Source organism: Octodon degus, unplaced genomic scaffold, assembly GCF_000260255.1.
Source record: "Octodon degus isolate 3935 unplaced genomic scaffold, OctDeg1.0 scaffold00031, whole genome shotgun sequence".
NCBI lineage: Eukaryota > Metazoa > Chordata > Mammalia > Rodentia > Octodontidae > Octodon > Octodon degus.
Window position 1 is genome coordinate 13,008,351 of NW_004524607.1, and position 12,320 is coordinate 13,020,670.

A 12,320-nucleotide genomic window follows, 5' to 3' on the forward strand; every position below is an offset into this window, starting at 1 on the left:
GGAAGGAAGGAAGGAAGGAAGGAAGGAAGGAAGGAAAAGGGAAGGAAAGAAGGAAAGAAGGAAAGAAGGAAGGAAGGAAGGAAGGAAGAAAGGAAGGAAGGAAGGAAGGAAGGAAGAAAGAAAGAAAGAAAGAAAGAAAGAAAGAAAGAAAGAAAGAAAGAAAGAAAGAAAGAAAGAAAGAAAGAGTATGTTAGGTACAAACCCACGCGATCAACCAGGCCAGGCATTCTGACATGAGTAGAAGATTTATTGGGGGCATCAAGCAGGATGGCTGTCTAGTGGACCAAGACAGCAGTGAATAAAGGGGAGACAGGAGAATGTATAGGATCTTTTAGGGAGGGTGATCATGGGCTGGAACAGCTGAGGGAGAGCTAATCTTGGCAGGCTACCTGGTCTTTGGGGGACTTTTAATGTTAACAAAGAAGAGTTTCGTGGTTGCTTGCCCAGGTCAAAGTCAGGTGGACCTGTTCTGCAGTTTGGGGTTTGGCTCTGCATGGGGCTAAAGGGGAGAGAGTTTGGGGGCAGGGTGCCTGGGAAACCAAGAGGGAGAGTATTTGGGGCAAGGTGCCTGGGAAGCTGAATCCTGACAAGAAAAGAAGGAAGGAAGGAAGGAGGGAAGGAAGGAAGAAAGGAAGGAAGGAAGGAAGGAAGGAAGGAAGGAAGGAAGGAAGGAAGGAAGGAAGGAAGGAAGCAAAAGAAAGAAGAAAGAAAGAAAGAAAGAAAGAAAGAAAGAAAGAAGCCTTATTCACCAGCTCTGATACTATGTAACTTATTGCTGTTTACCAAAGTCAAAATGACCTTGATTGAGAGGCTGAATCAGGAGGATCACTGTAAATTTGAGGCCAGCCCAAGCTACAGAGTGAGTCAAAGGCCAGTCTGAACTATACAATGAGACCCTGTCTCCGAAATAAGGGAAAAAAGGACCATGAAAGGCAAATAGACCAGGCAAGATGGTACAAGCCTATAATCCCAGTGTTAAGTAGGCTGAGGCAGGAGGATCACTGTGAGTCTGAGGGGACCCTAGGAGTTTCCAGGGCCATTACGTCCTGCTGACGTAACATTATGGCTGTACCTGTACATATCTGTGGTCATAACCACCAAAGTTCTTAGGGATCCTAGCTGTACAGTTAACCCGCAGTGGCCCAATTTCACCCCAGGAGGTTTCTTCTCTCGCCAGTAGTCACCACGAATCGATCACACACTCTATCTAGATCCAGCCACCTCTGAAAAAGCCCAGATACAAGCAGATGAGGCTTTGGGGGAAACATCTAAACACAAGCCATAAAATTCCATCCCTGGAGCTGGGGAGCTAGCTCAGTGATCTAAGCGCCTGTCTGGCAAGTGCAAGGACCCAAGTTCGACCCCTGACATCACAGGCCATGCCACCCCAAAACCAGGTATGATGGTACCTGTAATCCCAGCACTGGGGAGGCTGAGACAGTGATTTCCACAATGCATGCAACAGTCTACACTCCCAGCTAAAATGGAGAAGGTTCCTTTTTTAAATATATTTTCACAGAAGACTATAGATTTTCTATGGATGTTTTGAGCTCATTGTTTTTCTTCTCTAGTTTTCCAGAGATGCTAAGAGCAACCAGCCAGCATAGTTATATTTCCCACTCTACCAAACATATTCAAAACTATCATATGAGGAGCCCTAACTTCCTTAATCTCAAAAGTGGTGGATTATGATAATTCAATGGGTTACACTACATATTTTTTCTTCTTTTTTTATGTATTTAGTACAGGGTCTACAGGGTCTCATTACCCAGATTGGACTCGTAGTGATCCTCCTGTTTTCAGCCTCCCAAGAGCTGGGATTATGGGTGTGGGCCACCATACCCAGTCTCAATCACATCTCAGCATGCCCCAGGAGTGGGGCCAGCATGGCACACTGGGGATCTAGGCCCCGTCCCTGTGCCTGCTCTAGCAGGCGCTTTAATCCACTGAGCTATTTGGGGGCCCTTGCATATTCATTTAAACAGTTCACACTAATGACTTTCAGAATTTCCCACAGTATCACAAGGAGAGACCATGGCATTTTTAGGTCTCATTAAATTAGAGAGCAAACTCAAGGAACCACTCAGGCCATGAATTTCATCTTTAAATTGTTTCTCTAGATCCATTTCCAGTATCCAAATCTGTATCAGTTGATGCCTAGTAAAGAAACAGATTTAATGGAAGATAGATAATGTCTTGGTTACTTTTCTCTTGTTACTGGGACAAAATACCCAACACCCCAAATTAAGGAAGGAAAGGTTTATTTAACTCCCAGTTAGTGGAGGTTTCAGTTCATAGGCTGGCTCCAAGGCAGAGTGGCACATGGCAGAGGACAGCCATTCAGTGGAAGACAGCAAAGAGCAAAGGGAGGAGCAGGAGATGCAGCCACCAGCAAGCCTCTCTCCCCTCCTTACATTGTATTCAGATTATCCATCCTGGGTGGAGGTAGCACCCACACCCATAATCCCAGCATTGGATCATGAGTTAATCACCAACTCTAAAAGCTGCCCAATGCCTGCATGAGGTACAACAAAACACAAACCATAACAGACAAGCATATTAAGATTTACAAGATTGGATTATCCAGGCATGATGGCTCATACCTATAGTCCCAACACTCAAGAGACTGAGAAGCAGAATGGTCCCAGTGAGTTTAAATCCAGCCTGGGATACATAGTGAGAACTTGTCTCAAAAGAAAAGAAGAAAGATTGGCTTTAAAAGGCCACTGACAGAGCTAGGAGATGACACTGAAGGTGAAGGTGAAGACCAGAGTGCCTTCAAATAAGCAGATGGGAGTGTTCCACCTTCCTTTCCCTTTTATTGCACTCAGGCAACAAGCCTATTGGTTGCTGTCACTCACACCCTCACTGTGTCAACTTTAGTAAGAAGAGCGCAGCTACATTGGATTAGCATAATTGTGGGTGTGGAAGACACACCCTAGGAGGAGCTGTCATCCACCCTAGGGAGGACTGGCTTCTGAATGGTACAAAAGCTTTCCCCTGTGCAGAGCTCCAATTGCCTCCTGGCTTTCACTGCAGAGTCTCCACCTCCCCATACAGACTTCTGTGAGACACTGGACTAAGCCCCAGGCCTTCACTTGGATCCTTCCCATCTTCAGCATGCAGACAGGCCCTTGATTCTAAGCTGCCATTGTAAGTCAATCTTATGAATTCTTATATATTTATATATTTTGCATCAAATCTGTTTATCTAGTAAGCAATGACTAATAAACTCATATTTTTTTCCTTGAGACAGGGTCTCACGAAGTCCAGATTTCAAACTTACAGCAATCCTCTTGATTCAGCCCCCCAATTACTGGAATTCAAGGTGTGCTCAACCATGCTTGGCCCACACGAGAAGTCTCTTCAACTCAAAGGTACCTGAACCAGGAGGATGTGTCTCAAGTGTAGAGTCCTAAATGTAGAAAGGGGCAATGAACATTGGGTAGAAAAGTTTGGCTGAACTGAGTGTTTTCATTGCAATTTTCCACTCAGAAATTCACTGCTGCTGGCATCTTTGTCCACACTCACATCCTGCTCATGGGGCCCTATTGTTCCTGCCCTCCCTTAATAACCTGCTGACTCTGCTATCTCTTCCACCAGTCTATGCTCGAAGCGGGGAAAAGCACAGATGGTAGGAGGACTACACGTGTTTACAGTTAACAGGGGACATCATGGGGCATTGGCTAAGGAGAGGAGATATGGGAAGCTACAGGCCCTGGGGGACACTAGGATGATGGACATAGCTGGAGTCTGTGGCAGGAGATGTACAGTCTGGCACTTAGGTGCATTTTCCATCAAACTGGCTGCTAAGCTGGAGGGCCCAATCACCTCAGGCTTCCTACCTCCGTGATGAGAAGGTTCAAAGCCCCTGGGGATTAGCAGCCCAGGGGTAATGGCTGCAAGTCCTCCCAGAGAAGAGGCAGTGGCTTAGGTTCCATTGAATTACAGAAGCAGGGTATGGGCAGATCAGTATTTTGTAGAGGGGAAGGTGGAGTTTGGGAGAACTCATGGCCACTGTCAGCCATCCTCCCAGTGTGAGGACCAGAGTTTCCAGCCTGTCTCTCCTGGCCTATACCCTGAGGTGATGGTGGTGGTTGATAAGATCCCAGGGCCATCAGGTGAGGTGGCTGGGGACAGAAGAGGACTGAGAAGATGAGTGGTAGGGAGGAAGGGCCACAGAACAAGGAGGGAGGGGCTCAGAAAGGCAGAGATGGAAGAAAGAAAAGACAGGCAACAGGATGGTCAATGGATAGAAAAGCTGCAGAGCTGGAAAGGGGTCAGGAGATGAGATCCAAGAATAAACAGGAGAAGATCTGGCTCAGCAGAGTGCCTCCCTCACTAAGGGAAAGGGTCTGCATCAGGAACACTTTGTAGGTACAGGGTGAGGGGACAGTGGCAGATGGCGATCAGCAGGACTTTGGAGGAGACAACTGTGGAAGAAGTTTGGGGGTTATTTGCAAGGAGGGAGTTGGGGTAAGATAGTTGCTGAGACAAGTATCTGGCATCTAAAGTTAAAGAAAGGTTCAGGTCATCAGCTGGCTCCCAGGAAGGGTGGTATGGCAGAGGGGCACCTGCCTGGGAAGCAGGCAGAAAGTAGCACCAGGCAAGCAAGAGCAGTCACAATAGCAAGTCTTTTTCTATATTCTATCCAGTCTAGAAACCTATTGATTGATCAGTGCCACCCACACCCAGGGTGGGACACCCATCATCCCAATATCATGGCCTTAATCAACATTCACACACCCCAATCCATGCATTTTCAAATCTTCCCAAGATGTATGACCACATGAGGTTTTGGGGGACACCTAGACACAAGCCAGAACACATGGTCTAAGGCTGAATTCCAAAGACAGATGCTTCACACTGAACCTGGGTTTCTTTCCTCAGGTCTCTTGGTAGCACCCAGTTTCCTGACTTGGACCTCTCTTCAGGATAGGAAGAGAGATTGCTCCTCAGAGTCTGGGGAGCAGTTGCAGGAGGACCCGGGGAGTTCCATCTATGGAGGCCCTAGGCTGCTGCCCTCCGTCCTGCTGCAGTTGCCTGCCCAGGAGCAGAAAGATGCCTCCTCTTCAGAATCAGAGTTAGAACAGGAGGATCACCAGGGGGCTGCTGCCTCAGACCCGAAGAAAAGCCCCAGTCTCTCACCTCCATCCTTTCATCACAAGAGGAAGTGGGAGTGCTCATCAGAGGCCCCAGAAGAAGAGAAAAGAGGAGGGCCCTGGTGCTCTGATGTAGCCCTTCAGAAAGATATCAGGCTCCCCCCTCGCAAGAGGTGGAGAGAGTATCTTTCCCTGATGGAAAAGGAGCAGCAAGAATCATCACAAAGGCTATGCCCTGGGCCTTTTACTCACATGAGTGTCATGGAGAAGAAGGCCTGTGGTCTCAAGAAGAAGATGAAGAGGAAGCACCTGTTCTCGGTGCTGCCTGAGCACCACGCTGCCTTCACCAGGCTGCTGGGTAAGGAGACCGCATAGCACATCCCACATGGTTCCTAGGAATGTAAGACACTTGCAGTCCCTTCCTTCACTTGTGGAAAGGAGCACACAGAGCCCTGAGCTGGCCATTCTGGGAGGATTCCAGGGTCATCCTTCCCCAGGGACACACAGTGACAGAGATGATGCAGTCCTCAGAACACGTTCCCACTTGATGACAAAGCATAGCTCAAACCAGCCCACCTGGCATGGAGGAACGGCTCACTTCCTAACGGAAGTGGATGCAGTGCTTGAGGAGGGATGAGTTCCTTGTCATAGCACTGTGACCATCACACAAACAAAGGATCAGGATGCCTCTGATGTCTGAAGTGTAGCATTCATATGTCATGAGAGGCCACCTTGGCCTCCTCCCAGGTGCTAAGGAGGCAGATGGTCACTGCTACCCAGGCCCTCCTTCTGGTGCTTCTCTCAGATTCCCAGGATGTGCCCCTGGCCCTGCCCATTCAGTGTTCTTTCTCTTCCCGTCTGCCTGACCCAGAGTTCAGCAAGAACCTTTTGCAGGCAGCTGTGTTTTTCTCCCTATATTCCCACATCCTGGGCCTCCCTTGCCAGGTGAGAGTCTAACACTGTTCTCTTCACAGAGGATCCAGTCATCAAGAAATTCCTGGCCTGGGACAAAGACCTGAGAGCTTCTGACAAGGTGAGGTCTTTTTTCCCTAGCTGGGCTCTTTGTGGCACAGCCAAGGGAGGGCAGGGTTCCAATTCCTGGTCCCTGCTGGGAGCTCCCCCCACCCACTCAACCTCCACCCTTGAGCCCCCTTAGGACTCAGCACCATCTCCCTTCTGGGCCTGCCTGAGCCTGGAGACTACACGGGTATAGCATGCTGCCCTGCCTGGGTCCTCTGTGAACTGAGACCAGGCCACGTCTCCCTGCATATGGCTTCTCTAGCTGGGGCTGTAGGTATCTCCTGGTTCCTCTCCTCAGCTCTCAAGGAACCCATTTGCTTTAATTTAAAGCAAATCCCACTGATCCATGTGACCTCAGTGCCCCTATGCCCAAGGTGACATCCTGGGCATCATGGCCTTCCTTCTCCTGACTGTTCTCATTTGCAAACAATCACTGACCCCTGATTTCCCCTGAATGACTAGGTCACCCAACACTGGGGTCTCTTCTCTGATGGGGCCTTTCCTCCCAATCAGTGTCCCAGCATCCTTCTTGCTGTACCTGCTCTCTGACTGTCCTCTCTCTCCCCGCAGAACCTCCTGGCCATGGTCATCGCCTACTTCAGCAGGGCCAGCCTCTTCCCCTGCCAGTACCGGAGGATCCACTTCTTCTTAGCACTGTGAGTACCATGCCTCCCTGCTCTACCCAGGCCACAGTGAGCCCCCAAGGGTGAGGAAGAGACCCTCACCTGGCCTCTGTACTGCAGAATCTGTAGAACAGGGCCATCACCCTTCGGTATTCCAATACTTAGAAAACTTGCAGTCTACGCTCCTGTTGGTTAGAGGATGCCACCTGGGGAAACAGAGATCCAGACAACAGATGTGGGAAGAACTCTCTGGTGGGCCTTAGCCCTCAGGCCTGAGGGCAGCCATTTTTGACCCTCCTAGAATCTCTTTCCTTAGCAATACCAAATGTGTTTTTGTCCCCTCCTCTGGGTTTCCAAGACCCACACCCAATACATGCTGTTCTCACAGGCACACACTGAGTGTACCATACACCCTGCCAGGGTCTCTCACAAGTCTGCACAAGCCAGGGAGCCAGGAGTAGGCTTTGTGTTGCCTGGTCAGCCTTCAGAGATGGGCCCACAGCTCACTAGCCTCCTGGTGACTACATCACTGAGTACTTCATTCACACCCAGGCTAGAGATCCCGCCTAGAATCCACCCACCCTACAATCTCTCCACCCAAGCGAGGTCAGCATTTCCTATTCCCTTCCTTTCTTTCACTGCTCCTACCAAATACCCTCCTCCTTGTCTTTATCTCCTGGTTTCTGTCCTCATCTTCATACTTTGAACCTGGGTAAAAATTGTGCACCTCCGAAACATCCAAACTTCCATGGCTGTGGTGGTGCACAATTTTATACGCAGCCATTCAGGAGGCTGAAGGGGTGGAGGATGTCTCGGCTCCAGGGGTTCAAGCCAAGATTCATGAGCAAGGGCAACTCAGTGAGAATCTACCTCAAAAGCAAAGCTGGGTGTGGCCATGCACTCCCATAATCAATGCACTCTGGGAGACTGAGGAAGGAGAATGCCAGGCCTGCAACTTAGGAAGATGCAGGATCCTGCTTCCAAACGAAAGCTTTCAAAAAGGGATGAGGATGTCAGTCAGCGATGAAAACCTGCACTCAGTCCCAGTGCTGCAAACTAAGTGAGACCCCACACTGTCAGCATTGGTCTGGCACCTCTGCATTCCAGCAGTGCTGTCCTCAAGTTCCCACTGAAGGACACTGGACTCCTGCTCCTCCTCTGCCTTCCTTTTACCAAACTGCCTTCAGGGAGACAGCTGCTGAGAGCTGGGTCTTGAATGTTCTTCAAACAGCTGGCTCAGTCCTTGTCAATCAGTGAGTGCTTCTGTTGTGGCACTGAGTTCACCAGGTGCTCTGCGTAGCCTTTGTCTATACCTGGAGCTGGCCTGCCTGCCTTCCTGCCTTCCTGCCTTCCTTCCTTTCTTTCTTCCTTCCTTCCACAAAACCTTCCTTGGTGCATCCTCTGCCAGGGATCTTAGCCATGGGCAGGACATGTCAAACTTGCTGGTAGAATTCACCCTGAGCCCATCCCTCTGCTGGCCCCTGGGAAGGAGAGCAGAGCACAGAAACATACCAAGGTCACTTTGTGCCGGTGCTCCCCTTGGGATCAGGAGGCAGGTGTGTGCACGAGAACGAGCTGCAAGGAAAGGAAAGGATGGAGGTGGGAAGATGGTGGTGTCAACTTCCTTGGTGACAGGGCCAGGAGGCTATTCAGGCTCTACATAGGGGTCCCTCATCCTCATGTGGGAGACACCATCAGAAGGACCTTGAAGCCTATGCCTCTGCACTCAGGCCTAGTCCTCAGGAATGCTGGACTGAGCTGATGATATTGTGAGCTAAAGGGGACCTGCCTATCCTCCCTGGAAGCCGACCCAGGGCTCAGTTCCTTCCTGGTTGTGCCCTGACCAGAAAATTGCTTTCTTTCCCAGATACCTGGCCAATGACATGGAGGAAGATGACCAAGATCAGAAACTAGGCATCTTACTGTTTCTCTATGACTGGACTTTCAAAAAGATTGCCCAGTTTCAGAAGCTACGCTACCAGTTCATCTGTTGCATAGGCTGGCACCTCAGGGTGACAAAAGAGGAGTGTGAGGAGGTGGGTGAGACTGCGCTGACAGGGACAGGATGGATTGGGTCAGAGGGGCACAGGGGAGTCTGGGGATAGGTGACCAGGAGGAGCTGGAGGCTGGCCACGGGGATGGTGTCACTGCCACTCCTCATCCACTCGGGCTGCTTTTCTTTCCAGATCCAAGCTTATGATCCTGCGCTCTGGGTGTGGGGCCGAGATCGCACCCTTATTCAGGGGACCCTGAAGCCCTGAGGATAGTGACCCCAAGAAGGTAAGTGTTCCAAGGTTCAGACAGCAGTGTTGTTACTTATATAGGGAATGCAGGGAGCCCACGGGAGGCTCCTCTCATGATCCCCCACCCACCACCATCTACACATCAGGAACCAGCCCAGGCCCAAGTCCAAAGTTGGCCTCTCCCTGCCCCCACCCCCCAGAGCCATCAACCAGCATGGCAAGCAGACACATGATCTGGGAGACATGAGCTGTGTGCTGGGACACTGTTCAGCCAGACCTCACAGACAGTACATTGTTTGTGAGGTACAGATTTGGTAGACATCCTTCCTATCAGAGCAAATGGGTCCCGATCAGTGCATGAGATGTCGATTCGTTTGTTCTGAATGGATGTCTATGTACTAGCCATAAATTTCCATTTCCCTACAGAGTTGTACTGCTGCCTTTTTTCATTTATACAAGGCCTTTTGTCCTTCAGGGATAGCAAAAAAAGGAATTCATTTATAACAAATGCATGTTTCATGAGAAGCTAGCGATGGAACAGGCTGCCTGCGCAGCAAGGGCAGGGAATTACCCCTGACTGCATGTACATCCCAGGCTGCACAGGATGCACCCTTTACACTCGAGTGCACTGGAGGTTTCCTAGCCCATCTTTCCACTTGTGCACAAATCTCTCCTCTCCAGTGCTTACACATCTCCTCCTCAAGTATTAGGCCATGGATGTTTGTCAGAATGATGAAAAGCTAACGAATACTAGGTTCAGGGTAACCTTACAATAGACACATTACAGTATGGGTTTGGGTAGAGGAATAAGCAAAGAGTTGTTTTAAATCCCGTACAAGTAGCCACATTTAGGACTGAGCTTCTTTTATGAGACCCTGGGGCTCAGGGTCAGGCTGCAGTCATGATGCTGGTGTATTAGTGGTACTGGTATCACAGACGGAAGTCCAGATGTTATGTGCGTGGAAAGCACTAAGGTGATCTTGTCATCTAGAAAATTGTCCCCATGAAGTCTGACATTGTCTCCTCTCTTCCTTCCAGATCGCCAGCTCATGGGAGTAATGAAATAGAATCCCCCACAGCATTCTCCCCAGAGCTGGAACCCAGTGGGGGAACCAGAAGGAACAAATTTTTCTCTGGCGCCCTGCAAATTCTACATTCTTTGTTCAAGTTGCCCTTGAATTAGAAGTTGGACATCTGTTATTTTTATGTATTTGGTTTCCCATACTTCTGATAGCAATTGAAGATGACCTGTAGAGTCTCACATTGGGAGGGAATGCTTAAGATACGGGGATAGGTCCATCACAGATTTCTCTAATGTATAATACAAACCCATTAATTGTAGGTGTTTTGCCTACAGAGATAGTACTATGTATATCTGCTGTATAATATTACACATTACATTATTATAATTTATGTAATATGTACAGTTGTCGTTCTATTTTTAATAGTGTTTCGATAGGTATTTAATAGACAGATGAGCATAAATACTCAGTCTTTTAGAAAGGTTTATATCTTAACGATTATAGTTACACCAGCATTATACTCACAGCCGAGGGTTAGTGCTCTCAAACTCTTGTAAATACGCATATTGAGTGGCTTGGCTCCTGAACCTGACACACAAAGGAGCAGTGGGTGGTAACGGAAATGTGTGTATTCCGTGTGTACCACAGAGGACAGGACTGTGAACTGCTTGCGGATAAAAAATAAAGATGAACTGCCTTCTGTGTGTGTGCTTCTGTGTGTGTTTTCCTGTCAATCTCAATTGCTTGTTTTTCTTCTGGTGACATTTTCTCCCAGTGGAGCTGTGGTTATTTCACTAAGTTCTTTCACTGTGAAAGGAAGTCTTGTTTTCTCAGTATGGCAAACAAACATACAAAAGGCAGCAGATTGTAGTCTACAGATCTAAAGGGGTAGTGAGGGGAAGAAATCGAAGTAGAAAAGCCAGGCAGAAGAAGGAAGTGACGTCTGTGGAAGATCACCCTAAATCCTAAATGAAGGAAAGGCCTCTGAACAAGGAACACTGGCCAGGAACGGCCCAGGCGAGGAGGAAGCACACAGGCCCAGGCGTCCTTTGACCATTTCAGTCTTATAGGGGATTCGTTTTCATAACCTAAATGCCTGATTTACATCATAGGAAAATGGGAACATCTGAAAAGAAGTGGCGATGTGGGAGCTGTCCCAAGTGTGGGAGATGAGCAGGAGGGCTGAAGCTGTCCAGAGGGAGAAGGGGGGCTGACAGAGCCCATGATGGAAGGCTGCAGAGCAGCATCCTGGGAGCTTGGAGCAGCAGAAAAGGGCGGCAGCTCAGGAGGAGAGTGACTGGGAGCAACGCGAGAGCCAGAAGGAAGCAAGGCTGAAGAGGGGCAGACTGATGAGCAATGAGTGGAGAATGGGGTTGGAGAAAGCGGTGGGATGGCTGTGAAGGAGTGCGGAGGGCTGGAATACAGGAGCTGGAAGTCTCAAGGGGAAGGGAGGGGAAGAGGGAGGGAGGGAAAGAAAGAGAGAAAGCAGAGCAAGTGGAGATGGGAAAGTTCCCATGAAGGCAGAAGCCAGGATAAGCAGGTACCTTGCACCACAGCTACAGCCCAGGTGAAACATGCTTCAAATTTCAGCACTCCTGGGATCCTGAGGCAAGGAAAGGAAAGAAAGGGGAGGGGAGGGGAGGGGAGGGGAGGGGAGGGAGAAGCAGGCATCTTGCAGGACAATTCAGAGGTTGACCACCTGTCTTCAGAAAGCCTACCTCTATCTGAGCTCTCTGTTCCCAGCCTGGGCTGAGTTTGTGATCTTTCTGACTCAGCCTTCCACAGTGCCCGTTTTATAGGTCTCACCTCCATGCCTAAGTCACATTTCTACACTCAGCTTTGCTGAGAATGCAGAAACCCCTTCCACTTCACCAGAACTCAGGACTTCGATACTGCTGCACCCCCACTCTAAAGATGAGGAAAACAAGATCTAGAAAGACATTTTTCATCAAGGACACACAAGTTTCTGGATGGTAATTCTTGTCCTTAGATAGGCTAAGGCATATGTCATGGAACAGTTCTGTTCCAAATTTTAGTGTACTGGAGAAAAATGAAAGTCTCTCCTTTGTAAGAGGCAAGATTTTGTGTTAAGAATCTCTGAGACACCCTGCCCTCACCATCAAAAATGAGATCTGATTTAGACCCATGTTCTTTCTGCTTTGGACAAATGTCCCCAAATCCATCTGTATATAGAGCCTTGAATCAAGAAGTTAAATTACAAGACATGGACATGACGGCCTACACCTATAATCCCAGTACTCAGGGGGCTGAGGCAGGAAAATGGCTTCAAGTATAAGGCCAGCCTAGGCT

The 12,320-nt window shown here is 49.0% G+C and overlaps 1 protein-coding gene across 1 annotated transcript; it reads left to right on the forward strand.

Moving 5' to 3' along the window:
* Positions 1-2,592: 2,592 nt before the first annotated feature.
* On the forward strand, positions 2,593-9,006 carry LOC101592646 (speedy protein E4-like). Its single transcript, XM_004629687.1, has 6 exons — positions 2,593-2,647; positions 4,891-5,460; positions 6,077-6,135; positions 6,693-6,778; positions 8,613-8,781; positions 8,932-9,006. The coding sequence occupies exons 1-6, from the start codon at positions 2,593-2,595 to the stop codon at positions 9,004-9,006; spliced, it is 1,014 nt and encodes a 337-aa protein (XP_004629744.1).
* The last annotated feature ends 3,314 nt before the right edge of the window (positions 9,007-12,320 follow it).

Coding starts and splice junctions, on each gene's coding strand:
- LOC101592646 (XM_004629687.1), top strand. CDS start 2,593: ATGGCTCATACCTATAGTCCCAACACTCAAGAGACTGAGAAGCAGAAT. Junction 5,461..6,076: donor TGCCTTCACCAGGCTGCTGG/GTAAGGAGACCG, acceptor TTCTCTTCACAG/AGGATCCAGTCATCAAGAAA. Junction 6,136..6,692: donor ACCTGAGAGCTTCTGACAAG/GTGAGGTCTTTT, acceptor CTCTCCCCGCAG/AACCTCCTGGCCATGGTCAT.